At 42.0% G+C, this 25,945-nt stretch overlaps 1 protein-coding gene and 1 pseudogene across 1 annotated transcript in view; one reads left to right on the forward strand and one right to left on the reverse strand.

The window, feature by feature from the left end:
- Positions 1 to 25,945, forward strand: part of Hydin (HYDIN axonemal central pair apparatus protein) — a 362,032-nt gene that overhangs the window by 75,086 nt on the left and 261,001 nt on the right. The window contains exon 8 of the mRNA XM_028891069.2: positions 24,872 to 25,073. Within this exon, the coding sequence (XP_028746902.2) occupies positions 24,872 to 25,073 (202 nt within the window). The remainder of the gene's footprint in view (positions 1 to 24,871; positions 25,074 to 25,945) is intronic.
- LOC114708072 lies at positions 1,074 to 1,519 on the reverse strand (annotated as a pseudogene).

The raw sequence follows: 25,945 nt of genomic DNA on the forward strand, positions 1-25,945 counted from the left end.
GTATCAAGCAAGTGTTGTCTTAAATATCTCACATAAATCCCAGACTGTCTCTGTTGCCACTAACATTTTCTTGATAGCTGCATCCCATAATTAATCATGGAAATTACATATTGTGGTTTTGCTAATATTTAACTTATAGCCTTGTAGACTGCTGTCTTTTGAAATATGAAGATGGCACTGTAAAGGAAATTTTAAGTACACAGCCAAAATAGAGCTGGCCATGACATCTAGGTCACAGGTCAGAGTTGCTGACTTTGTACATTTGCATCAGAGCAAGACAATTCAAGCCTTTCCCTAACTTCCCGGGATTAAGCGGCCTGGCTCCATCATGACCAGATCATACCATCCCACAGTCCGTGACATGGCAATGTGTCTTACCTGTTTCTGTCAGCTGTAATTCACCAGCTACCAGCTAGAGAGACCCAATTTGAATAAGCTTAAACAAAGGAGGGATCTTTTGACCTACATAAATAAAACCACTTCTCACAGCACACAAGGATGTCACTTTCCAAAGCATCTGGGTCGTTTTTCATGAAGTCCACCAGCAAAGGCTGAGAGTTCCAGCTGTTCCCCGTTCTTAACACCGAGTGCCAGTGTGTGCACTTTAGGTATACTAGTAGTGTAAAGTGGAGTCAAAGAATGGTTTTAATTTTCATTTCTCTAATTTATGATCTGAGACATCTTTTCATGTACAACTGGCCATTCCTATATCTTTTCTGATTGTTTAAATCTTTTGCTTGTATCTTTTTCTATTTCTTGTTCATTCGTAAGTAACCTAAGTAAACTCTCTACATACCAGTTACTCATCAGACAGATGTAAGATTAATCTCTTCCCCCAGTCTCTAGCATGCCTTTTCATTTCTTCAGTGACAGTTCTTGATGAGCAATGATTTTTAATTTTAATAAAATCTCTTACCATTTTGTTTTTCTTTTTTTCTTTTTTTTTTTTCCCCTTATTAGTACAGTATTTATTTGTCTTCTCTCTGTCAAACCCTGAGCCAAGCACTTTCCCCAGACTTCCTAGGTAGGTACAGGAAAAGGAACACACAGGGCAGATAGGACACAAAAGACCTATGGGAGGTGGAAGTGGAGACAGCTGCTTCACATGGCGAAGAGGACGAGAAAGGCCACCATTAGGCAGAAGAGCCCCATGGCCTCTGAGAGGGCAAAGCCCAGAATCGCGTAGGAGAAGAGCTGTTGCTTCAGAGAAGGCTTCCTGGCATAACCAATAATAAGGCTCCCAAAAGAGTCCCAACCCCAGCCCCAGAGCCACCGCCCAACTGTAGCAGCCCCAGCCCTAATGAACTTGGCGGCTGTGTCCATGTCCCTAGAAGTGACGCTGGTTTGGAAGCTGCATCTAGGGATGAGTGAGGTCAGAGGACGAGGTGCCAAACTGCTGGGGCCCTCATCTGTCCACGTCTGTGGTCAGTTCAACTGCACTGTAGACAGTGGACCACTCAGCAGCTGAGAGGCTCCTGATCATGGAGCAGGTGGAGATGAACTTGGAGCAGGCATACATTGTCAGGGGGGAGGGGCCAAGGCAAGAGAGCTGCTCCAGGGTAGAGCTTGTTTTTCTTTAAGATAATTCTTTTCAGCTGTTGCCTCCTCCGTGATCATGAATATATTCCATGTTTATATCTATAAGCGATATATTTTGAGCTGCTCTGCTTAGGCTAAAGATCCAGCTTTGACTTCATTGTGTGGGAGAGACCAGGTATCACTTTCTTTTCTTGCTCACTGTGAGTTTCCTCCACTCTCATTATCTCGCTCTTGAACACTGTTGACTAGTGCACACTCTGAGATTAAAACAATTCCTCTCACTCCTTGGCTTCTATGACTTTCTGTCTTGGGTGAATGTTGGCTCTCTGTCAAATGCCTTCATTGACTTTGTCATAGATTTTCTGATCTTTATTCTTCTAATATGGTGATTGATTTGTAATGCTGCTTTCTGGTATAAATACAAATTTTAAATTTTGATAAATCACTGAGATAGACTTGCTAATATTTTGTTTGAGAGTTTATGCTCAAATTCATGAGAAAAAATATCCTGTAATTTTCCTTTTACATAATAGCTCTCTCTCAGGTTTTAGTCTGATGAAACAAATTGGTCTCAGAAAATGAGTAGAGTGTTACCAGGAATTATCTTCTTTTCTTCTTTGGGAAAGCCCTTTTTAAAGATCTGTGTTGTTACTTCCTTAAATGACTGAGAATTTCTTTGTTCAAGACACACTTTTGTTTTCCAAAAGACATGCAGATTCTTAATTACTAGCTTGTTTTTCTTAAACAAATTTCAAGGGATTTTGTCATATGGTTTGAAATCCTAAATTTCAGGCATAGGGAGGGTTGTTCAGAACAGCCACTCAAGGTCTTTTCGATGCTGGTAAGACCACAGGTGCTCCTCTTCTGTCCTTAGTTACGGATCTCTATCCTGGCTTTATCAGGTTTATACATTTTACTCAGAGAACCAACTTTTAGTTAATTTTCTTTATTGTTCACATTTTTCAAACCTTATTTATTTTTCTTCTTTATTATTTCCCCAGGCTTTTCCTCTTTTGGCTGTTCTCAATCTTAGGGGAAATGCTTAGAGCACTGACTTTTAACATTTAGTCTTTTATAATATGTACATTTCAGACAAAATCTTTTATTTAAAGCTGGATTTATCTTCAATGCATATACATTAATGTTTCATTTTCCTTAAAACTTAAGAATTTAAAATTTTCTATTTTAATTTTTCTTGGACCCAGAAACTACCTAGCAAAATATTGAATAATAGTCAAATTCTTGGGAATTTTGTAGTTGGTGATTTTTTTTTTCTTTTCTGATTTCTCCTTTAATTCTGCCAGTGACAGAAAATTAATTCAATATGACCTCAGGCCTGGAAATCAGTTGAGACTAACATTATGGTCCAGAATATGTTCAAGCTTGGTAAATGTTCCCTGCAATTTGAGAAGATTACACATTCCATAAATGACAATTAGGTCAAGTTTACTAATAATCATAGCATTTGGCCTATGTCTCTACTTCTTATCCTTTTTCGGCAGATGATAAAGGTTATTAAAATTCAAAAGTATAATTATGGATTTTGCATTGTGATTTTTGTGCTATCAATTTTCATTTTGGCATTTTGAAACTATAATACTTGGTATGTACACATGTAGTATTAATATAACTTCCTGTTGAGTTAACCATTTTATCATTATAAAATATCTTAGTGAGAGTTCTGATATTACGGTCTACTTGGTCTGACATTTGTGCAATAGAAAAGCTTCCTTTTGATTAATGCGGACATTCAGTGCCCTTTTTATCCTTTTACTTTTAACTTTTCTGTGTCTTCTTATTTAAAGTTTGACACTTAGAAGACTCAATCCCCAGGTGAATATTTTTTAATTGATTCTGAAAATCTTATTGTTATTATTTTATTTCATTATTAAATTGTTCCATTTGGTCCTTTTATGCTGAATGAGATTCCTGACATATTTGGGCTGAGGTTGCTGACTACTGTTATTATGTGCACTGTGGGAAAAATGATTGATTGAATTTTAACTACAACCTTCCCATTATTGGCTGTTGGGGTCAATAGCAAGTGACATTTGGAAACGAGTGTTAATTATGCATTTTCCCCACCTATGTCCATATCTTTGTAAGACATCGTTTTTGTTTGTCAGTCCATAAAAACCAATGTATCGGGAACAAAGGTGACCTAAAAATTACCTTTGAGCCACTAAATCCAAGATTTTAAGCCAGGAGTTTGAAAAAGAATAACCTGTGCTTCTGTGCTCACAAAATAATAGGTTGTTTATTTTTCCTTATTTTAAAATTCTGCTTATTTTATCTTTAACTCATCCTTTCACATATATTAATGTATTTAAATATATCTAACACAGGAGTATAATTTATATGTAAATAAGTCTTCATGTGTTGCAGTATCATTTAGAAAAGTTTTATTTGGTTTTGAGATTAGTCATCTTAGATTGTTCATATGATAGTGTCAAAACTTAGAAGACCAGTTACATTTTAATCCAGTCACAATCTAATCCAGTTACCATCTAATCTAACCCAGTCACCATCTAATCTAACCCAGTCACCATCTAACTCAGGCACCATCTAATCTAACCCAGTCACCATCTAACCCAGTCACCATCTAATCTAACCCAGTCACCATCTAATCTAACCCAGTCACCATCTAACTCAGGCACCATCTAATCTAACCCAGTCACCATCTAACCCAGTCACCATCTAATCTAACCCAGTCACCATCTAATCTAACCCAGTCACCATCTAACCCAGTCACCATCTAATCTAACCCAGTCACCATCTAATCTAACCCAGTCACCATCTAATCTAACCCAGTCACTATCTAATCTAACCCAGTCACCATCTAATCTAACCCAGTCACCATCTAATCTAACCCAGTCACCATCTATCTAACCCAGTCACCATCTAATCTAACCCAGTCACCATCTAACCCAGTCACTATCTAACCACGCATAATCTATCCAGTCCAGATTTTAAGAAGGGAAACTGGAGCCCTAAGAAATTGAGTGACTTCCTGAAGGTCACATATCCCATCCTAAGCCCAGTTAGAACTCAGAGGTAGACCCCAAACTCCTAAAGTCCACGCTTTCCATCCCAGGGGTGTCTCCTCAACCTTTCTTATTACTATAGAAACATTTCCCTTTCGTTGGTTGGCTTTGCGACGCAGTCCACTCTCACAGAGGGCCTGAACTCCAGTTTACTTTTGTTGAAGTGTTTGAAATGACATCCCTGCTCACACCGATACTCCTGTGCTAAAGGAGAGGTAGTTTGGACCACAGTGATTATTTTGTGTATTGAAACTTAACCAGCCTTGGAAAAGACAATGTCTGCGCCCTGAGGTGTTTCTTCCAGCTGTGGTAAATGGATAATTTTAGGAAGATTGAAGACGTTATTCCTTACATAGAATCATCTGCTGATAAGAACGTGCTCTCCAGTCTTTATTGTCGAGTATCCGTGCTCAGAACCGTACATTAGTGCAAAGCAGTAATGACTGCCCAAAGAGATGAATCTCGGAGCCCTTCCAGTCACTCATGATCACTGTCTTCCCGTGTCACTGCATAAGCATCAGGCTGAGCGCTCCACAGCTGCTTGAAGTAGGAATTGATTTCAGGAAGGACGTTTAATACGGGCTATTGATGAATGTCTTTTCTCTATGCTTCCTCAAACAGTGTTCTAGAAGAAGGATCACTGACTTCTCCTAGGCGGGAAGTGCTCAGTCATGTTTCTAACAGTGTGTTTGTCTTATCAGCTGTGTTCTCCTGCGTGTGTTCTTCATAAACCACGGCTAGTCTCTGTCAGGAGTCTGAACCAGTGCCCTGCTGCTTAAGGAGGTCAGACAGAATGCTTCACTAATACCTACTGTTTACTCACTCACATTTGTCTGACCCAGAATCCTCCCCCTCTCCCTTCCTCCCAAATTGTCCTAGCAGTGTTAATGTATAGTAAAATTCAGTATGCTTAGGCAGCTGATTTTACCCAGAAATCATTGTCACCTTTAATTATCTACTCACGCCAGCAGCAAAGATTGCGGGGCTGGAGAGATGGCTCAGAGGTTAAGAGCACTGACTGCTCTTCCAGAGGTCTGATTCAATTCCAGCAACCACATGGTGGTTCACAACATCTTAATGAGATCTGGTGCCTCTTCTGGTCATACATGCTGTATACAAAATAAATAAATTTAAAAAAAAAAAAAAAAAAAGATTACACATAGAGCTTCTCAAGGCTTTATTCATAAGAAGAAAACAAAAGCGAGCCATGTGTGGTGGCCCCCTGAATGTAATCCCTGCACTGGGGAGGCACACGGGAAATAGTGAGTTCCAGGTCGGTCCAGGCTCTATCTTAAGTTCTAACCCAGAAAGACTGCGGCAAAAGCAAGACAACATGGTCAAGAGGGTCACTTCATGTCTGGTGACCCCTGGTCTGCTGCAGCCATCCACTGCATCTGGCTTTCCTGGGATGTCCCTGAGCCCTCAGGGAAGGGGTGTGACGTAGATCCTCATTTAAACCCCCGCACTCCCCAGTCTTTAATTCTCTTTGTGACCAGTTGTGGGTCTCTGTGTTAATCACCAACCCCAGCTGAGTGGCAGCCATTGGCAAGGATGGCTGCTGGAGGTCAGGGGAGGGAGTCTGTTTTCCTCAGGCATGCAGCCTCTGAGAGGCTACCTTGCTCCAGTGGGTGCCCAACCCCAGGGTATAAACAGACAGCACTAAGAGGACTCAGTGGGTTTTTTAAAATGAGCACATGAAGCTGGGAGGGGAAGATGGGGCTGAGAGGAAGGGACTGGAGAGAGGATTTGATCAGAACACATTCTGTGAATGTGAAAGTCTCAGATCAATGTCAGTGAACACTGAGAGGTGGGAACAGCACAGGACTGTGGCAGGCCACATAAGTGGCTTAGCTGCTTAAGTCCTGAAGTTTTCAGTTGAGGGTTAAGACACTGTATATAATCTGAGGGCTCCTAGGGAGATTAGTATTCACAAAACAACTCCATTTTACATAAAAAGACATTTTTCCTGAACATTTGGTGATGTGGATGAGCCAGAGAAAGAGAAATCAATGCCTGGTGAGGTGGCTGTCACCTTCAAGGTGACATTAACTGCAGGCAGAGTCGGGAAGTGGAGCTGGTGGACCTCCTCAGCATTTTTAGAGTGCTCTGTCTCTTACTGCAGGGCAGATATTTCAGTCCAGGAGCCAGACACGGGGAGGTAGGCTTCCCCCCCAAAGGCAAGATGGTGAGTTATTCTTAGATACATAAACATATCTAATAATCATGTTAGTCCTTCACAGGGCAGCTTACCAGTCATTTGCATGTTTTATTTTGGTTTGCTTTCTAAAGCTATGAAGGATTTTTCTTTTTTATCCTTGTGAAAGCTAATAAAGAAATACTGAAAAAGAATATAGTGAGCAATTGGTTGTGATTAAGGAGGAGAGGGGAAATATTTATAGGAGAGTAAAATAACAGTAAGGATGTCTGAAAAAGTCATGGGGGATCATAGTATCAGTTTTCTACCTAAATATCACAATATACATAGGTCTGTGTATAAATAAATATGCATATGCAGATTAAATAAAATTGTCTCATCTGGGCTGACAAAAGCCAAACACTACCTCACAAGACCCCCATACTAGGCATGAGACGTCCTCTTCTGAGTTATTGATTGGAATGGTCCAAGAGATTCCCAATCAGTATGGACTATTGCTTTTGCCCTCGGTTGCTTAGCCCCCAGAGGTAGAAGTCCCGATGGCTGAAGACATCATGTACTTCAGAAGCGGGGGCCAGAAGCCCCTGAGCCGGAACTGACCTGAATACCTCCTCCCTGAGGGCTAGCTTTCATGGTACCAGAAGGCACCATGCCAGGTTCCAAAGGAGGAAAACAACCAACAATCCTACCCAGCTGTGGTGTCTATGAGCCACAACGGTAATCAGCATGACATGATAACATTCAGTGTAAAGTAGTGGCATGCATACATTGATGGTAACCAACAGCGCTCTGATTGGACTTAAGACCTACTCAACAAGAGGGAAATGATGCCTGGTATTGGAAACCTAGCCAACTACTCAGGACTAGCAGAGCCATAGATCTTGAAGGAGCTGAGAGCCTCTGATGATCATGAACATGTGATGCTTGTCTTTCTGGGTCTAGGTTACTTAATTCAATATCACCTTTCTAGTTCCATCCACTTACAGGGCTAGACCCTGGAGAAGGATGTGGATTCTTCCTTCTCCAGGAAGAACCAACCATTGGTTGACTGAGAGGACATTTCTTTTACTTCTTTTCATTTCAGAGTTGAGTGAGTACACAAAACCCAGGAACGTTGAATGACTATCTACGTAAGGCCTCAGCGTGAACCCAAGTTCCTGGGGTGCTCTAAGCTAGAGCCCCTTTTACAGACCTGCACGGCCTTTGCTGCAGCACAATGGCAATTTGGGTCCTGTCACTGATGTGCTGGAGTTATGGGTCGAATTTCAAATGCCCTCATAGGCTCATGGTCCCCAGCTGGTGGTGGTGTTCCGGGGAAGGTTGTAAACTATTAGGAAGTGTGTCACCGGGTTCTATAACCCGGCCTCACCTCCTGGCTGCTCTCCGATGCCTGGCTATAAATGCAGTGTGACCAGTGCTTCATACCCCTGCCTTTATGGCACCCCCACCGTGTGCGCTGTGTCCCCCCAAACTATAAATACCCACCTCACCCCCCACCCCCCCACGCGCGCGCATGCGCGCTTTAGTTGTGTCCTGTTTCAGTCAGAGACAAGAACAGCAGCTCGCATAGCTGGGAAGCTCGGATTGCTCCACTTCAGCTCCCTACACAGAGTGCTGACAAGGAGTTTTGGTTGCGCAGTACGCGCATGACAGTGGTAAATTTGACTCTGCTGTGACCAAGAAATGAGAAGCGCTCACTCTCCCCATCAGCTTGTTCCCTTGAGACGCCATGGCTCCTCTCGTCTATTTTACTTCATACATCTGTGTCCTCCGTTGTCTCCAAGTTCCGAAGCCACAGCAAGGAATGGGCTGGGTACGCAGCCAGCTTCACATCTAGTTTTGGAAAATTAGTTTTGTTCATGTTTGGCTCTGCTTGATTGATAGCAGTAAACTTGGTAAAATGTAATGAGAGCTTCCACGAAATGTATTTTTCCTGGGACGTAATAAATGATTCTGGCTAACCTGCACTGCAGCACTCAAGCCCAGAAACTGAACCAGAGTGGGAAGAGGGAGTCCAAGGACACAGAGAGTACTAACGTAGAGCCACACCGCCTCTGCATCCCCACGAGCTCGCCACCACCTCCATCCTGTGCCTCAGATAGCTGGGGTGTGGGGAGGCCTTTTTAAAGGTTGTCTCTAGGCAAATGGGTATCAAAAGCAAGTCTTCTAACAGTTTGGGGACAAGAGAAGAGCGCCTGTCCCCTCCTATCTTAGTTACTTTTCTATTGCTGTGATGAGAAACCATGACCAAGGCAATTCATAGAAGGACGGGTTTGTTAGGGGGCGTACAGTTTCAGGGGGTGAGTCCATGAGCATCAGGGCATCAGGCAGGGTAGCAGGGTGAGGCTGGAGTAGCAGCTCAGAGCTTACATCCTGAGACACAAGCATGAGGCACACAGAGAGAGAGAGCTAACTGGAAATAGTGTGGCCTTTTAAAACTTCAAAGCCCACCCCCAGTGACACACCTCCTCCAACAAGACCACACTTTCTAATCTTTCCCAAAGGTTCTACCAAGTAGGAACCAAGCATTCAAATGGCCTAAGGGGGCTATTCTCATTCAAAGCAATGCATCCCACTCCCAGGCCACAATAGGCTTGTGGTTATATTATAATGCAAAATACATTTAGTCTAACTTCAAAAGTCCTCATAGTCTATAACAGTCTCAACACAGTTTAAAAGTCCAAAGTCTCTTCTGAGACTCAAAGCAATCTCTTAATTGTAGCTCCCTGTAGTCAAAATGGAAAATTACATACTTCCAACACACATTGGTACAAAAATATCCTTTATCATTCCAAAAGAGAGGAATGGGTGCCCGGTGATGAAATACTGGACCAAAGCAAGACTGAAACCCAGCAGGGAAAGCTCCAATCCTGTAGCTGTCTGTCTGATGGCAAGGAGTTTAGATGTCTCCGACCTCCCTGCTTTCCTGGTTGTAACACATTTCTCTCTCTTGGGCTGCTTCCGTTACCTGCATGTGGCTCTCCCTGGTGGATATTCCACTGCTCTAGCACCTCTAACATCTTGGGGTCTCCAACACAATCCAGACTGAACTTTCACAGCTTCATGCAGTGACTTCTCAGGGCCTCCATGCCGAACTCCCCTGCCATACGCCTGGCCTCAGCGGCTCTTTTTACCTATAGAGGAGGATTCCGCAGTCCCTTCATACATGTATCCTTCATGCCTCTAAAGCCAGAACCACGTGTCTGATGCAGCAAGTTCAGCTGCTTGCTTAGGGTGAAACCTGACCCCTCCTTGAATTATATTTGGATAAGCTTTCCTTTGTAACATAAGATTATCTTTGTTTTCAGAAAATTCCATAGGCATTTTCCTTTTACTTGTTGGAGGCTTAGCTGGGAAGGGTCTTGCCCTGAGGACACAACTCCCTTTATTTCATTTTTTAATCAGGCCTTTTACTAAACTTTTCATCTTTTTCTATGCAAGTCTTGCTTCCAACTTTAAACATCTGGCGCCCAACGTTAGTGGTAGGAATTCTCGAAAAATCTACTTGCCTGTGGGCCTTGTGGGCACCAGCTCAGGCCAGAGCTACACTCGGCCGGTTGTGGTGGCACACGCTAGTAGGATTTACTGAAGGAGGCAGAGGCAGGAGGATCTCGAGTTTGAGGCTGGCCTAGGAGGCTTGGGAGAAGCTTCGGCCGAGAGCCACAAACAGCAGTGGGACCATGGAAGCAGTGGCTACTGCTCCAGGTTGCCAGGTTCTTCTCATCGTGTTGGTGACTGCGGTGATGCTGCTACCTGGGACGAAGGGTTTACTGCTACTGGTTCAGAGAAGAATTGCCAGGACCATTGTGTTACAAGAAAGCATTGGCAAAGGTCAGTTTGGAAAAGTTTGGCAAGACAAATGGTGGGGAGAAATTGCTGTGAAGATTTTCTCTTCTAGGGAAGAATGTCCATGGTTCTGAGAGACAGACATTTATCTGACTGTGATTGCTCCAAACCACAGAGGAGGCACAAAAAAAAAAAAAAAAAAAAAAACCTCTGCAGGGAACCATGACCACACCTAACAGCAACTTTGAAATCTTCAAAAGGATGACGGGACCCCACAAAGATGATTCCACATGGACTATGATAAAGCCATTAAGCCGATTAACACCATGGAAAAATCGACTTTGGATTACAAACTGGTCAGGACAATTTCAAGATGACTAGCTGAGATGATCCAGCCTGACAGACTACTCAAGCAAGGACTTACGACAAGCCCTGAACTTTCCTTTTATGAAGAGACTGGACAAATGATACAGGACTTGACAATTAACCCAAAAAATTTCTTTTCAAGATTCTCTAAAGATATCTTCACACCTAGAAAGCAAAAAAAAAAAAAAAAAAAAAAAAAAAAAAAAAAAAAAAAAAAAAGAGAATAAGATATCTACTCTGAAAAAAAAGATAAAGAAATAATAGAATAAATAGGTAGATCACTGAATCTACACTAAAGAAAAAGGGGAAGATATAAAAATGACAAAAGGTAGACTACTGAATGTATTATGAAAAGAAAAAAGAGAGAATATGGATATGATAAGATAAAAAGGGAGATTATGGAATCTACTTTTAAAAAGGAACTACTTGTTTTAAATAAGATAAGTAATGAAAATTTTTTGGTCTGAGTTTATCAGATGTTACTGAACTGGACATTGTTTATATATATAAAAAATGGAGTTTTTATCTGAATCTGTCAAATGTTAATGGAATAGACATCGTTAATGTAATCTTGACTGTGTATATTGTATATACTTATTGGATATATTTTTTTCTTGTATTAGTTATAAGCTTTTTTAAAATTTTAGACAAAAAAGGGGAAATGTGGTGGTATTGTGTTCCCCAAAATATTGTGTACCCTAATAAATTTATCTGGGGTCAGAGAACAGATAGCCACTAGATACGAAGGCTAGAAAATGGTGGCACTCACACCTTTAATCCTAGCACTCCAGAGACAGAAATCCCTCTGGATCTCTGTGAGTTCAACGCCACACTGGAAACAGCAAGGCATGGTGACTCATCATGCCTTTAATCCCAGAAAGCAAGCATTTAATTCCAGGGAGTGGTGGTAGAAAGCAGAAAGGTATATAAGGCATGAGGACCAGAAACTAGAAGCATTTGGCTGGTTAAGCATTTGGCCTGGTTAAGCATTCAGGCTTTTGAGCAGCAATTCACCTGAGACCCATTCTGGATGAGGACTCAGAGGCCTCCAGTCCGAGGAAGCAAGACCAGCTGAGGATTTGGCAAGGTGAGGTAGCTGTGGCTTGTTCTGGCTCTCTGATCTTCCAGTGTTCACCCCAATAATTGGCCACAGGTTTGATTTTATTAATAAGGACTGTTTAGATTCATGCTACATTCCTGGTGTTCTTTTTCTCCTTAAATGGTACATTTGTATTTCTTTTGCCCCACTTGCTCTTTTAATTGAAGACCTGAATAGGAATGATTACTAATAACCATGTGGCAGAGTCAATATTAGGCTGTCTTGAAATCTCCTGTGCCAACAATAGATAACAGATAGGATTCATGAACCTAAATATAGATGTAAATGGAGGCTTTTCTCTGTCCCACCCCATCTTGCAGCAACTTCCAGAGCCTTATATTAATTACAAATGCTTGGCTTTTAGCTCAGGTTTATTACTAATTAGCTCTTACAACTTAACCCACTTCTATTAATCCATGTACTGTCCCAAGGCTCCTAGTCTTTGCCTCTATCCCATTTTTGTATGTCTAACTCATTTTCCATCTGGCTCACTACTCTCCCGACTCTGCCCTTCTTCATCCCCTCTTTAGTTTGGCTTTTCTGCCCAACCTTATCCTGCCTAGCTATTGGCCCAAACAGCTTTTTTATCAACCAATGAGAGCAACACATATTCACAGCATACAGAAGGACCATCCCACAGCATATAGATCCATCAAAGTTGCTCGAAATGAGACACGGAAAGAAACACAGAAGTATTTGAGAAAAATAACAAAGCAAAGCCACACAGGGCATAGTAAAAGATCAGCATGTGTAAAACTAGAGCCTCAGAAGTAGAGAAGGTGAATGAAAAATTTTAAAGTGTTTTAAGATATATTGTTTAAGGTTTTTTTTAAAAAAAAATTACTAAATTATATTCATCCATGTATTCATGAAGCTCAGCACCTCTTTCATACAAAGAAAGAAAACCAAATGTAGGCATACTATTGTTTAAAAGCAAAGAGATCATTATAAAAGAATCCAGGAAAAAAAAAAAGACAGTTTGCCTTAAGAGGAATGCTCATAACCCTAGCGGCAAACTCTTTAATTGATGCTAGGGAAGCTAGAAGATGCAGAATGGCATCATTAAAGCACTGAAGGAAAACAGGGTTAAACTGAAGGGGTGTTTTAGCTTTCCAGTGTCCTTGAAAAGTCAAAACAAAATAATGACATTTTCAGAAAAAAATTAAAAAACTGAAAAAATTCTATAGACTCCTTGGTTGTCAAATTTCCTGCTTTGTCAGGCTGAAGATAGCATTCCATAGTCTTTTAGTCTCCACTGTTTCAGTTAATGCATCAGTTGTAATTCTGTCTGTGGGTCCATTGAAAACAATGTCTTGTCTCTTTCTGCTTTCAGGATTTTGCCTTTGATTCCCTGTTTCATTGTTATATATGTAGGTATACATTTTCTTCAGTCTACCCCACTTGAATTCCCTTGGGTTTTTTGAGCTATGAACTGATGTCTTTAATTCCAGAAAATCCTTAGCCATCATCTCTTGAAGTATCATCTTGACTAGACATAACCATTGCTATCATGAGGTCCTCATGAGACCATGTTATTTCCTCATGCTACTTTTTATGTTTTATGAACCATTTTTCATTTCACTAATTTCTTTGATTAAAAACTAAAATTCTCTTATTATAGATATCTCTTAAAGTTTTTTTCTCCTTTGAAGTCTTTTTTTAAAATTTAGGTAATTTTATTTTATTTTTTCTCTGTAAGTCTGAGAGTTTGACTATTCTCCATATTTTAGATCCTTTTTCAGTCGCCTATTCTCTGGGTATAGCTTCAAGATCATCCATTGGTTTCTATGAACAAGCTAAGTGTAATTGGTGTTTGGACTCTGTTGGTACCTGATATCTTCTGTTTTTCATATGTTCCTAGTTCTAACACATTGAGTTGCAGTTCTTTGCAAGCCATTATATTTGGCTGTGTGCTGTTGGAAAATTTGAAATTTTGGATGTGGATGCCTTCCTATAAAGGAGAATGAGTTGTTTCTTTCCATTATCTCAGGTCAGAATCAGTGAATGACATAAACTCAAAGCTTGAAGTGTTCTGTAAGATGTAGGCAATTTCAGCAAGGTTTCTGGCAGTAAATTAGGGCCAGTGTCTCCTTCCAGTTCACCATCACCTTAGAGGCATAATTCTTTTAGTACCAGAATTTATAGCAAAGGTCTTTTTTTTTTTTTTTTTTTTTTTTTTTCTGTGATATATATTTTTTATTTTACAATACCATTCAGTTCTACATATCAGCCATGGGTTCCCCTATTCTCCCCCCTCCCACACCCTCCCCTTACCCCCAGCCCACCCTCCATTCCCACCTCCTCCAGGACAAGTCCTCCCCCGAGGACTGTGATCAACTTGGTAGACTCAGTCCAGGCAGGTCCAGTCCCTTCCTCCCTGACTAAGCCAAGTGTCCCTGCATAAGTTCCTGGTTTCAAACAGCCAATTCATGCAATGAGCACAGGACTTGGTCCCACTGCCTAGATGCCTCCCAAACTGATCAAGCCAATCAACTGTCTCACCTATTCAGAAGGCCTGATCCAGCTGGGAGCCCCTCAGCCTTTGGTTCATAGTTCATGTGTTTCCATTCATTTGGCTATTTTTTTTTTCAATAATTGAGTAAAACTGAAATTTATTATATGCCACAGTCGTCCTAGGGACCTCCATGCTATATATATATAGCCTTTATGGTTCTATGGGTTGTGGTCTGATTGTTCATTTTATATCTAGAATCCACCAATGAGTGAGTACATACCATAACTGTCTTTCTGGGTTTGGGTTACCTCACTCAGGATGATTTTTTCTAGTTCCATCCATTTGCCTGCAAATTTCATGCTTTCATTGTTTTTCTCTGCTGAGTAGAACTCCATTGTGTATATGTACCACATTTTTTTCATCCATTCTTCCGTTGATGGGCATCTAGGTTGTTTCCAGGTTCTGGCTATTACAAATAGTGCTGCTATGAACATAGCTGAGCATGTATCTTTATGGTATGTATCAGCATTCTTTGGGTATATGCCCAAGAGTGGTATGGCTGGGTCTTGAGGTAGTTCGATTCCTAATTTTCTGAGAAACCGCCATACTGATTTCCACAGTGGTTGTACAAGTTTACATTCCCACCAACAGTGGAGGAGTGTTCCCTTTGCTCCACATCCTCTCCAACATTGGTTGTCATTGGTGTTTTTGATCTTAGCCATTCTAACGGGTGTAAGGTGGTATCTCAGAGTCGTTTTGATTTGCATTTCTCTGATGATTAAGGATGTTGAGCATTTCTTTAAATGTCTTTCAGCCATTTGTAGTTCTTGTTTTGTGAATTCTCTGTTTAGCTCTTTAGCCCATTTTTTAATTGGATTGTTCAGTGCTTTGATGTCTAGTTTCTTGAGTTCTTTATATATTGTGGAGATCAATCCTCTGTCAGATGTGGGGTTGGTGAAGATCTTTTCCCAATCTGTTGGCTGTCTTTTTGTCTTATTGACTGTGTCTTTTGCCCTGCAAAAGCTTCTCAGTTTTGAGAGGTCCCATTTATTAATGGTTGTGCTCAGGGTCTGTGCTGTTGGTGTTTTATTTAGGAAATGGTCTCCAGTGCCAATGCGTTCAAGAGTGCTTCCTATTTTCTTTTCTATTAAGTTTAGTGTAACTGGATTTATGTTTAGGTCTTTGATCCACTTGGACTTGAGTTTTGTGCATGGTGACAGATATGGATCTATTTGTAATCTTTTACATATTGACATCCAGTTATGCCAGCACCATTTGTTGAAGATACTTTCTTTGTTCCATTGTATAGTTTTGGCTCCTTTGTCAAAAACCAGGTGTTCATATGTGCATGGATTAATGTCAGGGTCTTCAATTCGATTCCATTGGTCCGTATGTCGGTTTTTGTACCAGTACCAAGCTGTTTTTATTACTATAGCTCTATAGTAGAGTTTGAGGTCCGGGATGGTGATGCCTCCAAGGGTTGCTTTATCGTATAGGATTCTTTTAGCTATCCTGGGTCTTTTGTTTTTCCATATAAAGTTGAGTATTTTTCTTTCCAAGTCTGTGAAGAATTGTGTTGGGATTTTGATGGGGATTGCATTGAATCTGTAGATTGCTTTTGGTAAGATTGCCATTTTTACTATGTTAATCCTACCTATCCATGAGCATGGGAGATCCTTCCATTTTCTGATATCTTCTTCAATTTCTTTCTTTAGAGATTTAAAGTTCTTATCAAAAAGGTCTTTCACTTGTTTAGTTAGTGTTATCCCAAGGTATTTTATATTATTTGTGGCTATTGTAAAGGGTGATGTTTCTCTGACTTCTTTCTCAGCCCTTTTATCATTTGTGTATAGGAGGGCTACTGATTTTTTTGAGTTGATCTTGTATCCTGCCACTTTACTGAAGGAGTTTATCAGCTGTAGAAGTTCCCTGGTAGAGTCTTTGGGGTCACTTATGTATACTATCATATCATCTGCAAATAGTGAAAGTTTGACTTCTTCCTTGCCAATTTGTATCCCTTTGATCTCCTTTTGTTGTCTTATTGCTCTAGCTAGAACTTCTAGCACTATATTGAATAAATATGGGGAGAGTGGACAGCCTTGTCTTGTTCCTGAATTTAGTGGTATCGCTTTGAGTTTCTCTCCATTTAATTTGATGTTTGCTGTTGGCTTGCTATAAATTGCTTTTATTATGTTTAGAAATGTTCCTTGTATTCCTATTCTTTCTAAGACCTTTATCATGAAGGGGTGTTGGATTTTGTCAAAGGCTTTTTCAGCATCTAGGGAGATGATCATGTGGTTTTTTTCTTTCAGTTTGTTTATATGGTGTATTACATTGACTGATTTCCGTATGTTGAACCATCCTTGCATCCCTGGGATGAATCCTACTTGGTCGTGATGGATGATTGTTTTGATGTATTCTTGGATTCGGTTTGCCAATATTTTGTTGAGTATTTTTGCATCAATGTTCATGAGGGAGATTGGTCTGTAGTTCTCTTTCTTTGTTGCATCTTTGTGTGGTTTGGGTATCAGGGTAATTGTAGCCTCATAAAAAGAGTTTGGTAGTGTTCCTTCTGTTTCTATTGTGTGGAACACTTTGAAGAGGATTGGTATTAGTTCTACTTTGAAAGTCTGGTAAAATTCTGCACTGAAACCATCTGGTCCTGGGCTTTTTTTAGTTGGGAGACTTTTGATGACTGTTTCTATTTCTTTAGGGGTTATTGGTCTATTTAAATGGTTTATCTGGTCTTGATTTAATTTTGGTATTTGGTATTTATCCAGAAAATTGTCCATTTCTTCCTGGTTTTCCATTTTTGTGGAGTACAGGTTTTTGAAGTATGATCTGATGATTCTCTGGATTTCCTCATTGTCTGTTGTTATGTCTCCCTTTTCATTTCTGATTTTGTGAATTTGGGTGCTCTCTCTTTGCCTTTTGGTTAATTTGGCTAGTGGTTTGTCTATCTTGTTGATTTTTTCAAAGAACCAACTCTTTGTTTCATTGATTTTTTGTATTGTTCTCTTGTTTTCTATTTCGTTGATTTCAGCCCTCAATTTGATTATTTCCTGGCGTCTATTTCTCCTGGGTGAGTTTGTTTCTTTTTGTTCTAGAGCTATCAGTTGTGATGTTAATTCATTGGTATGGGATTGCTCCATCTTCTTTATGTGTGCATTTAGAGCTATGAATTTTCCTCTTAGCACTGCTTTCATAGTGTCCCATAAGTTTGGGTATGTTGTACTTTCATTTTCATTGAATTCTAGGAACTCTTTAATTTCTGTCTTTATTTCTTCCTTGACCCATTGATGTTTCAGGTGGGCATTATTCAGTTTCCATGAGTTTGTGGGTTTTCTATAATTTTTGTTGTTATTGAGTTCTAACTTTAAGGCATGGTGGTCTGATAAGATACAGGAGGTTATTTCAATTTTTTTGTATCTGTTGAGATTTGTTTTGTGTCCAAGCATGTGGTCAATTTTTGAGAAGGTTCCATGGGGTGCTGAGAAGAAGGTATATTCTTTTGTGTTAGGATGGAATATTCTGTAGATATCTATTAGGTCCATTTGAGTCATAACATCTGTTAGGTCCTTTATTTCTTTGTTAAGTTTCAGTCTGGTAGATCTATCTTTTGGTGAGAGTGGTGTGTTAAAATCTCCCACTACTAATGTGTGGGGTTTGATGTGCGTTTTAAACTTTAGTAGTGTTTCTTTTATGAATGTGGGTGCTTTTGTATTTGGAGCATAAATGTTTAGAATCGAGACTTCATCTTGGTGGATTTTTCCCGTGATAAATATGTAATGTCCATCCTGGTCTCTTTTGATTGATTTTAGTTTGAAGTCTATTTTATTAGATATTAGGATAGCTACACCAGCTTGTTTCTTAGGTCCATTTGCTTGGAAAACCTTTTCCCAGCCCTTTACTCGGAGGTAGTGTCTGTCTTTGGAGTTAAGGTGTGTTTCTTGTATGCAGCATATGGATGGGTCCTGTTTTCTTATCCATTCTGTTAGCCTGTGTCTTTTTATAGGTGAGTTGAGACCATTGATATTGATGGATATTAATGACCAGTGATTGTTAATTCCTGTTATATTTTTTGGTTGTGTTGTGTTGTCCTTCTGTGGTGTATGTTGGTGTAGGATTATCTATTGCTTGATTTTTCATGGATGTGTTTAACTTCTTTGGGTTGAATTTTCCCTTCTAGTGCTTTCTGTAGGGCTGGGTTTGTGGACAGGTATTGATTAAATCTGGTTTTATCCTGGAATATTTTGTTTACTCCGCCTATGGTGATTGAGAGTTTTGCTGGGTATAATAGTCTGGGTTGGCATCCGTGGTCTCTTAGTGTCTGCATGAGGTTTGTCCATGATCTTCTAGCTTTCATAGTCTCTATTGAGTAGTCTGGTGTTATTCTGATGGGTTTGCCTTTATATGTTACTTGGTCCTTTTCCTTTGCAGCTCTTAATATTTTTTCTTTATTCTGTGTGTTTAGTGTTTTGATTATTATGTGGCGAGGGGACTTTTTTTTTGGATCCAGCCTATTCGGTGTTCTGTAAGCTTCTTGTATCTTCATAGGTATTTCTTTCTTTAGGTTAGGAAAGTTTTCTTCTATGATTTTGTTGAATATATTTTCTGTGCCTTTGAGTTGGTATTCTTCTCCTTCTTCTATCCCTATTATTCTTAGGTTTGGTCTTTTCATGGTGTCCCAAATTTCCTGGACGTTTTGTGTTAGGACTTTTTTGTCTTTATTGTTTTCTTTGACTGACGAATCTATTTTCTCTATCGTGTCTTCAGCGTCAGAGATTCTCTGTTCCATCTCTTGCAATCGGTTGGTTATGCTTGTTTCTGTAGTTCCTGTTCGTTTTGTCAGGATTTCTATTTCCAGCATTCCCTCAGCATGTGTTTTCTTTATTGTCTCAAATTCATTTTTCAGATCTTGGAATGTTTCTTTCATCTGTTTAATTGCTTTTTCTTGGCTTGATTTGATTTCTTCCCATTTTTTGTTCGTTTTTTCTTCCATTTCTTTAAGGGAGTTTTTTATTTCCTCTTTAATGGAGTTTTTCATTTCCTCTTTAAGGGAAGTTTTTATTTCCTCTTTAAGGGAGTTTTTTATTTCCTCTTTAAGGAAAGTTTTTATTTCCTCTTTAAGGTAGTTTTTCAATTCCTCTTTAAGGAAAGTTTTTATTTCCTCATTGAGGGAATGTTTTATTTCTTCTTTAAGGGCCTCTATCATCTTCTTAATGTCATTTTTAGGGTTGATTTCTTCTGTTTCTTCTGTCATGGTATGTTTAGGTCTTGCAGGTGTAGAATCACTAGGTTCTGATGTTGCCATATAGGTCTTTATGTTGTTGCCTGTATTTTTGCACTGGCGTCTACTCATCTCTTCCTCTGTGAGGTGCAGGTGGTGTCTGTGTCTGAGAGTGCCTCTCTTGTTCTAATTTTTAGTCTTGGTTTAGTAGTGGTTCTTGGTTAAATTGGTGCTATTGGGCTATTTCTTCAGGGACAGCTGATTTCGATCGGTGAATTATATACTTATGATTCTGGTGATCTGGTTTGGTGTCTGGGTAGCGCCTTCTTCTCTGTTCCCAGGTCACGTTTTGTTCATTTGTCAACTCCTCAGCTGATCTTGTTTCTTCAGACTTTAAACTGTAGGCATCTGAATCCTCTCCCAGATGGGTTTCAGCTGAGCAGGGTAGTCTCACCAACACCTCCAAGTTGTTGGGTTTCACAGGATCAGCAGCTGGGCCCTGGGTTGTCCTCAGACGGAGTGTTCAGATTCGTTCTGGTTCTGACCCACCGATATAACTTCTTCCCCAGATGTTGGGGTTAGGGGCGTCCCTGTTCCAAGCTGTGTCTGCTTGTCTCCGTCCCTGGGCCTGTTTACCTTTGCAGTCCGCCGCCGGGCCTGTATGTCCCTGTCAGCTGCCGCTGGGTCTGTCTGCCTCTGGGGGCCGCCACCGGGCCTGAATGTCTCTGTAGGTTGCAGCCTGGACTGAATGTCCCTGTCGGCCTTTGCCGCCGGGCTCGTTTACCTCAGCTGGCCGCTGCTGGGCCCGTCTACCTCCACAGGCCGCCGTACAGGTCTACCTGCGTCTGCTTGTCTCCGCCGCCAGGCCTGTCTACCTCTGTGGACCGCCGCTGGGCCTGAATGTCTCTGCCGGCTGCCGCCGGGCCTGAATGTCCTTGTCGGCTACTGCCGCTGGGCCTGTCTACCTCAGCAGGCTGCTGCTGGGCCCGTCTACCTCCACGGGCCGCCGCCGCAGGCCTACCTGCGTCTGCTTGTCTCTGCCGCCGGGCCTGTCTACCTCTGTGGGTCGCCGCTGGGCCCGAATGTCTCTGCCGGCTGCCGCCGGGCCTGGATGTCCCTGTCGGCTGCTGCCGCCGGGTCCGTTTACCTCAGCAGGCCGCCGCTGGGCCCGTGTACCTCTGTGGGCTGCCGCTGGGCCTGAATGTCTCTGCCGGCTGCCGCCGGGTCTGAATATCCCTGTTGGCTGCCGCCGCTGGGCCCGTCTACCTCCACGGGCCCCCGCCGCAGGCCTACCTGCGTCTGGTTGTCTCTGCCGCCGGGCCTGTCTACCTCTGTGGGCTGCCGCTGGGCCTGAATGTCTCTGCCGGCTGCCGCCGGGCCTGAATGTCCCTGTCGGCTGCCGCCGCTGGGCCTGTCTACCTCAGCAGGCTGCTGCTGGGCCCGTCTACCTCCACGGGCCGCCGCCGTAGGCCTACCTGCGTCTGCTTGTCTCTGCCGCCGGGCCTGTCTACCTCTGTGGGTCGCCGCTGGGCCCGAATGTCTCTGCCGGCTGCCGCCGGGCCTGGATGTCCCTGTCGGCTGCTGCCGCCGGGTCCGTTTACCTCAGCAGGCCGCCGCTGGGCCCGTGTACCTCTGTGGGCTGCCGCTGGGCCTGAATGTCTCTGCCGGCTGCCGCCGGGTCTGAATATCCCTGTCGGCTGCCGCCGCTGGGCCCGTCTACCTCCACGGGCCCCCGCCGCAGGCCTACCTGCGTCTGGTTGTCTCTGCCGCCAGGCCTGTCTACCTCTGTGGGCTGCCGCTGGGCCTGAATGTCTCTGCCGGCTGCCGCCGGGCCTGAATGTCCCTGTCGGCTGCCGCCGCTGGGCCTGTCTACCTCAGCAGGCTGCTGCTGGGCCCGTCTACCTCCACGGGCCGCCGCCGCAGGCCTACCTGCGTCTGCTTGTCTCTGCCGCCGGGCCTGTCTACCTCTGTGGGTCGCTGCTGGGCCCGAATGTCTCTTCCGGCTGCCGCCGGGCCTGGATGTCCCTGTCGGCTGCTGCCGCCGGGTCCGTTTACCTCAGCAGGCCGCCGCTGGGGCAAAGGTCTTCTTTTTATCTTGTCTATTTACTAACTTATATAATAGAACTCAATGTCAACCATAATTAAGAATATGCAAATGAGAAGAATGGTAAGCTTTCACCAATTATTAAATTTCACTCCACAGACTAAAATGGCATGCATGGGGCCTGCATCTGTCTGCATCAGCTCTTCTGCATATATGTTATTGCTGTTAGCTTGGTGTTTTTGTGGGACTCCTAACAATGGGAGTGGGGTATATCTCTGACTCTTTTTCCTGCTCTTGGGACCCCTTTCCTCTTATTAGGTTGTTTAGCCCAGACATGATATGAGGGCTTTTGCCTTGTGTTATTGTACCTTTTTTTTAACAAACAAAAAAAACTTTATTTAATTTTATGTGCATTGGTGTGAGGGTAACAGATTCTCTGGAACTGGAGTTACAGACAGTTGCTAGCTGCAATGTGGGTGCTAGGAGTTGAACTGGGTCCTCTGGAAGAGCAGCCAGTGCTCTTAACCACTGAGCCATCTTTCCAGCCTCTTGTTATTGTATTTTGTTTTGTCATGTTTGGTTGTTGTTTCTTGGAGGCCTGCTCTCTTCTGAAGGGAAACAGAGGGAAGTGGATGGAGGGGAGAAGGGAGATGGAGGGTGTGGGAGGGGTGGAGGGAGGGAAAACTGTGGTTGGGATGTATTGTATGAGAGAAGAATCTATTTTCAATTAAAAAAAAAACTTCTACTCCTTAGAAAGTCTGAAAGTTTTCCTGAAGGATGGCCATGGAAACATTGGCACTTGGTACTTATGACTCTAAACTGCAGGCCTAGGCTTGAGTGGGGGAGAGTGAGACATTTTAGTTTCCTTGTGCATGCTTTTATAGTGCTTACAATTTGATTATCTATCATTTATCTGTCTGTCTGTCTATCATCTATCTATCTATCATCTTTAAATTTTAGACTCAAAGGCTTGATGCTTACTTTTTCTTTAAGCTTTGATAAAAATTTTGGGGAACCTATGAAAAACAATCTGCTAGGCTAGGATTGTGAAGAGAAATACAGACAACTAGATTAATGTTGAATTATATATTTGGTCTTTAAAATGTAAATTATCACTAAATTATAACCAGGTCCAGATTAACTGGGAAGGAACAGCATTTTGTTCCACTTGGCTCCATTAAGTAGCTGTACGAGATCATCCCATCTGGAGGCAGCTTCTCAGAACCTGAGTTACTGATCTACTAAGGTGGATGTTTGGCTCATATGCTGTTTTCTTAGTTAGGGTTTCTATTGTTGTGAAGAGATACCATGATCACAGCAACTCTTATAAAGGAAGATATTTAATTGGGGTGGTTTGCTTACAGGTCAGAGGTTCAGTCCATTATCATGGTGGGACATGGTGGCATGCAGGCAGACATGGAGCTGAGAGTGCTACATCTTGCAGGCAGCAGGAAGTGAACTGAGACACTAGGTGGTATCTTGAGCATCTATGAGACCTCAAAGCCCACCCCCACAGTGATGCACTTCCTCCAATAAGACCACACCTTCTCCAACAAGGCCATACTTCCTAATAGTGCTACTCCCTTTGGGGGCCATTTTCTTTCTATTGTTAATAAAGAAGAAATGTTTGCTGAAAAATATAGGATGAATAATTATGCTTTCTGGATTCTAGTTAAAACTTGTACAACACAGATCCATAAATTATACATAGCATTTAAACATATCCTTTCTGTTTTTTAAAATTACTGTGTATGTGTGTGTGTGTGTGTGTGTGTGTGTGTGTGTGTTTCTGCATCTGTGTCTGTGCACTATGTGTATGTCTGATGCCCACAGAGGCCATAAGAAGGGGGTCATAGTCCCTAGAACTGGAGCTGGTTGTGAGCCATCAGGTGGGTGCTGTGGGAATCAAACCCAGGTCCTCTGGGAAAGCACCCAGTGATCTTATCTGAGCCATCCCTCCAGGCCCTTTCTCAGTTTTACAATAGAGTGATGTAGTGTTGCAGAGTTGAACAGAATATAATTCTTGAGTTGTGCCTTCTTGAATTCACAGTGACTTCTGTGAATCTGCAACATTTGAATCCGCCACTGCACTTTGCTAAGAAAAGATGTTCCCGGTATTCCTTTAAAGATTATTTCATGGTATTTATTTTTGTTTTCTTTCTATGGATATGCTACTCCAGCAGAGCACTGTGTGTGTTGTTTGGCTATGTGATACTGTTCAGTCACTTTCCAATTTCTAACTTAACTGAATCTATTTTCTGAACGCTGTGAGGACCTAAGTCCCATGGTGATATATTTGACTTTAGAATCAGAAACTAGATCATGCTGGAGCTAAAGATCAGGCAGGTGTTTATAATTCTGAAGCTCATGGTTCTCCTGGGTAGACTGCAAGTCCCAAAAGTATTTATGAAGAAGAAAATCCTCAGATAACCTTCCATAACTGTTCTTTTTTTTTTTGGTTTTTCGAGACAGGGTTTCTCTGTGTAGCTTTGCGCCTTTCCTGGAACTCACTTGGTAGCCCAGGCTGTCCTCGAACTCACAGAGATCTGCCTGCCTCTGCCTCCCGAGTGCTGGGATTAAAGGCGGGTGCCACTATCGCCCGGCAACTGTTCATATTTTATGTAGTTTATATTTCTTAAAATGACTGAAAGAGATAGCTTGATTTCCAGTAGCTTCAAAAAAGGCCAATAATTAAGTCTTCTGATCATGTCTAACTCTGGATTGATGGACTTAGGGAGAATGAAATATGTTCTACATTCCTTAACCTCTTCTTAATTTTTTTTGAATCAAGGCTGGAAGGATCACTCTAGAAATAGTCTTGTGTGTGTGTGTGTGTGTGTGTGTGTGTGTGTGTGTGTGCCTGTGTGTGCATGCCTGTGCAGGCCAGAGACCAGTATCAGGTGTCCTCCTCAACCCACCTTATTTTTTGAGACAGGGTCTCACCTTTGGTTAGATTGGCTGGCCAGTGAACCTCAGGAATCCATCTGTCTCCTCTTGTCCGGCACCGGGGTTCTGGGCATATGCTTGGCTTTTTGTGGGGGTTTTGTATTGAACTCAGGCCTTCATGCTTGTATGGAGAGTACTTTATCAAGTGAGCCAGCTCTCTATCCTAGAATAAATCTTAACGTGTGTTTCTACCTTGTTCATTCCTAGGTGAAATGGTATTTGTAGGTCTCTATGGAGCTGCCATAGATGTGAATATAAGACTGGACAAGAATTCCGTGATCATGGAGAAGACCTACATATCTCTGGCCAACCAACGGACGATAACCATTCATAATCGCTCTAATATCATTGCCCATTTCCAGTGGAAGATATTTGCTACCCAAGAAGAGGAGGACAGAGAAAAATACAGGTTTGTAACAGAAACCAACCTTGAGAAACTGGCTCCAGTGTGGGGTGCTCTTTGGGAGCTTTGTAACATCAAATGCTCAGTTAAACTTAACCTGGTTATAGTGTAGCAATAACTAAGATTTAATTAATCAAAAAATATGCCATTCTTTCCTGTTTTTTAAGCACTAATCTACATGTGTGTGTTACTTTTCAAAACCTTGACCAAATTTATCAGCTCTTACAGGGAGTCCCCAAAATAATCCTTTTTGAAATGGCATCAATGTCACTTTTTTCTTTTCCTTTATTTTTCCCTTTTGTGAAAAGAAGTTTCCAGAAAATAGGAAGAATGAAGGAAAAGAAGGGTTTAGATGTAATGATTTTCATATTCTTGACTTTCACAACACTGCCTAGTCTGCATGTAATTTAATAAATGATTTCTTAGTGGGCTCTTTAATAGTCTGCTTTAGAAAAAAAATGATAATTCAAATAGCAGCAGAGATTAGACAAATGTAAAACCAGCTGACTTTAGCTCTCTCCCTGCCTCGTGGTTATGTTCTGGATGTTTCTTTGGATGACCCCATCCTTGCCTGTCTGAAGCTGAGTTCACTTTCTCTCCTTCAGGTCCCTCTGAATTAACACTCTGGCTGCTTTCATTGCATTTACTTCAGTCTCTGCCTCTCCATTTCCATGAAGGATTAGCCCCGGGAAGCGGCAGGCTTTGTTTAAAACCGAGTGTGGAATAAAAATCAAAGTCTTAGGTCCCTGGGGAGCAGGCAGAAGTCCCCTGGTGCACTGTCCCTAATTGAATCAGAAGGATCCAGGACAATGATGGGACACAGTGGGCAGAAGCTCGGTCGTCCAGGCAATGAGCTTTAATCACAGGGTCACCCCTGT

This window comes from Peromyscus leucopus, chromosome 5 (assembly GCF_004664715.2).
Source record: "Peromyscus leucopus breed LL Stock chromosome 5, UCI_PerLeu_2.1, whole genome shotgun sequence".
In the NCBI taxonomy this organism is placed as follows: domain Eukaryota; kingdom Metazoa; phylum Chordata; class Mammalia; order Rodentia; family Cricetidae; genus Peromyscus; species Peromyscus leucopus.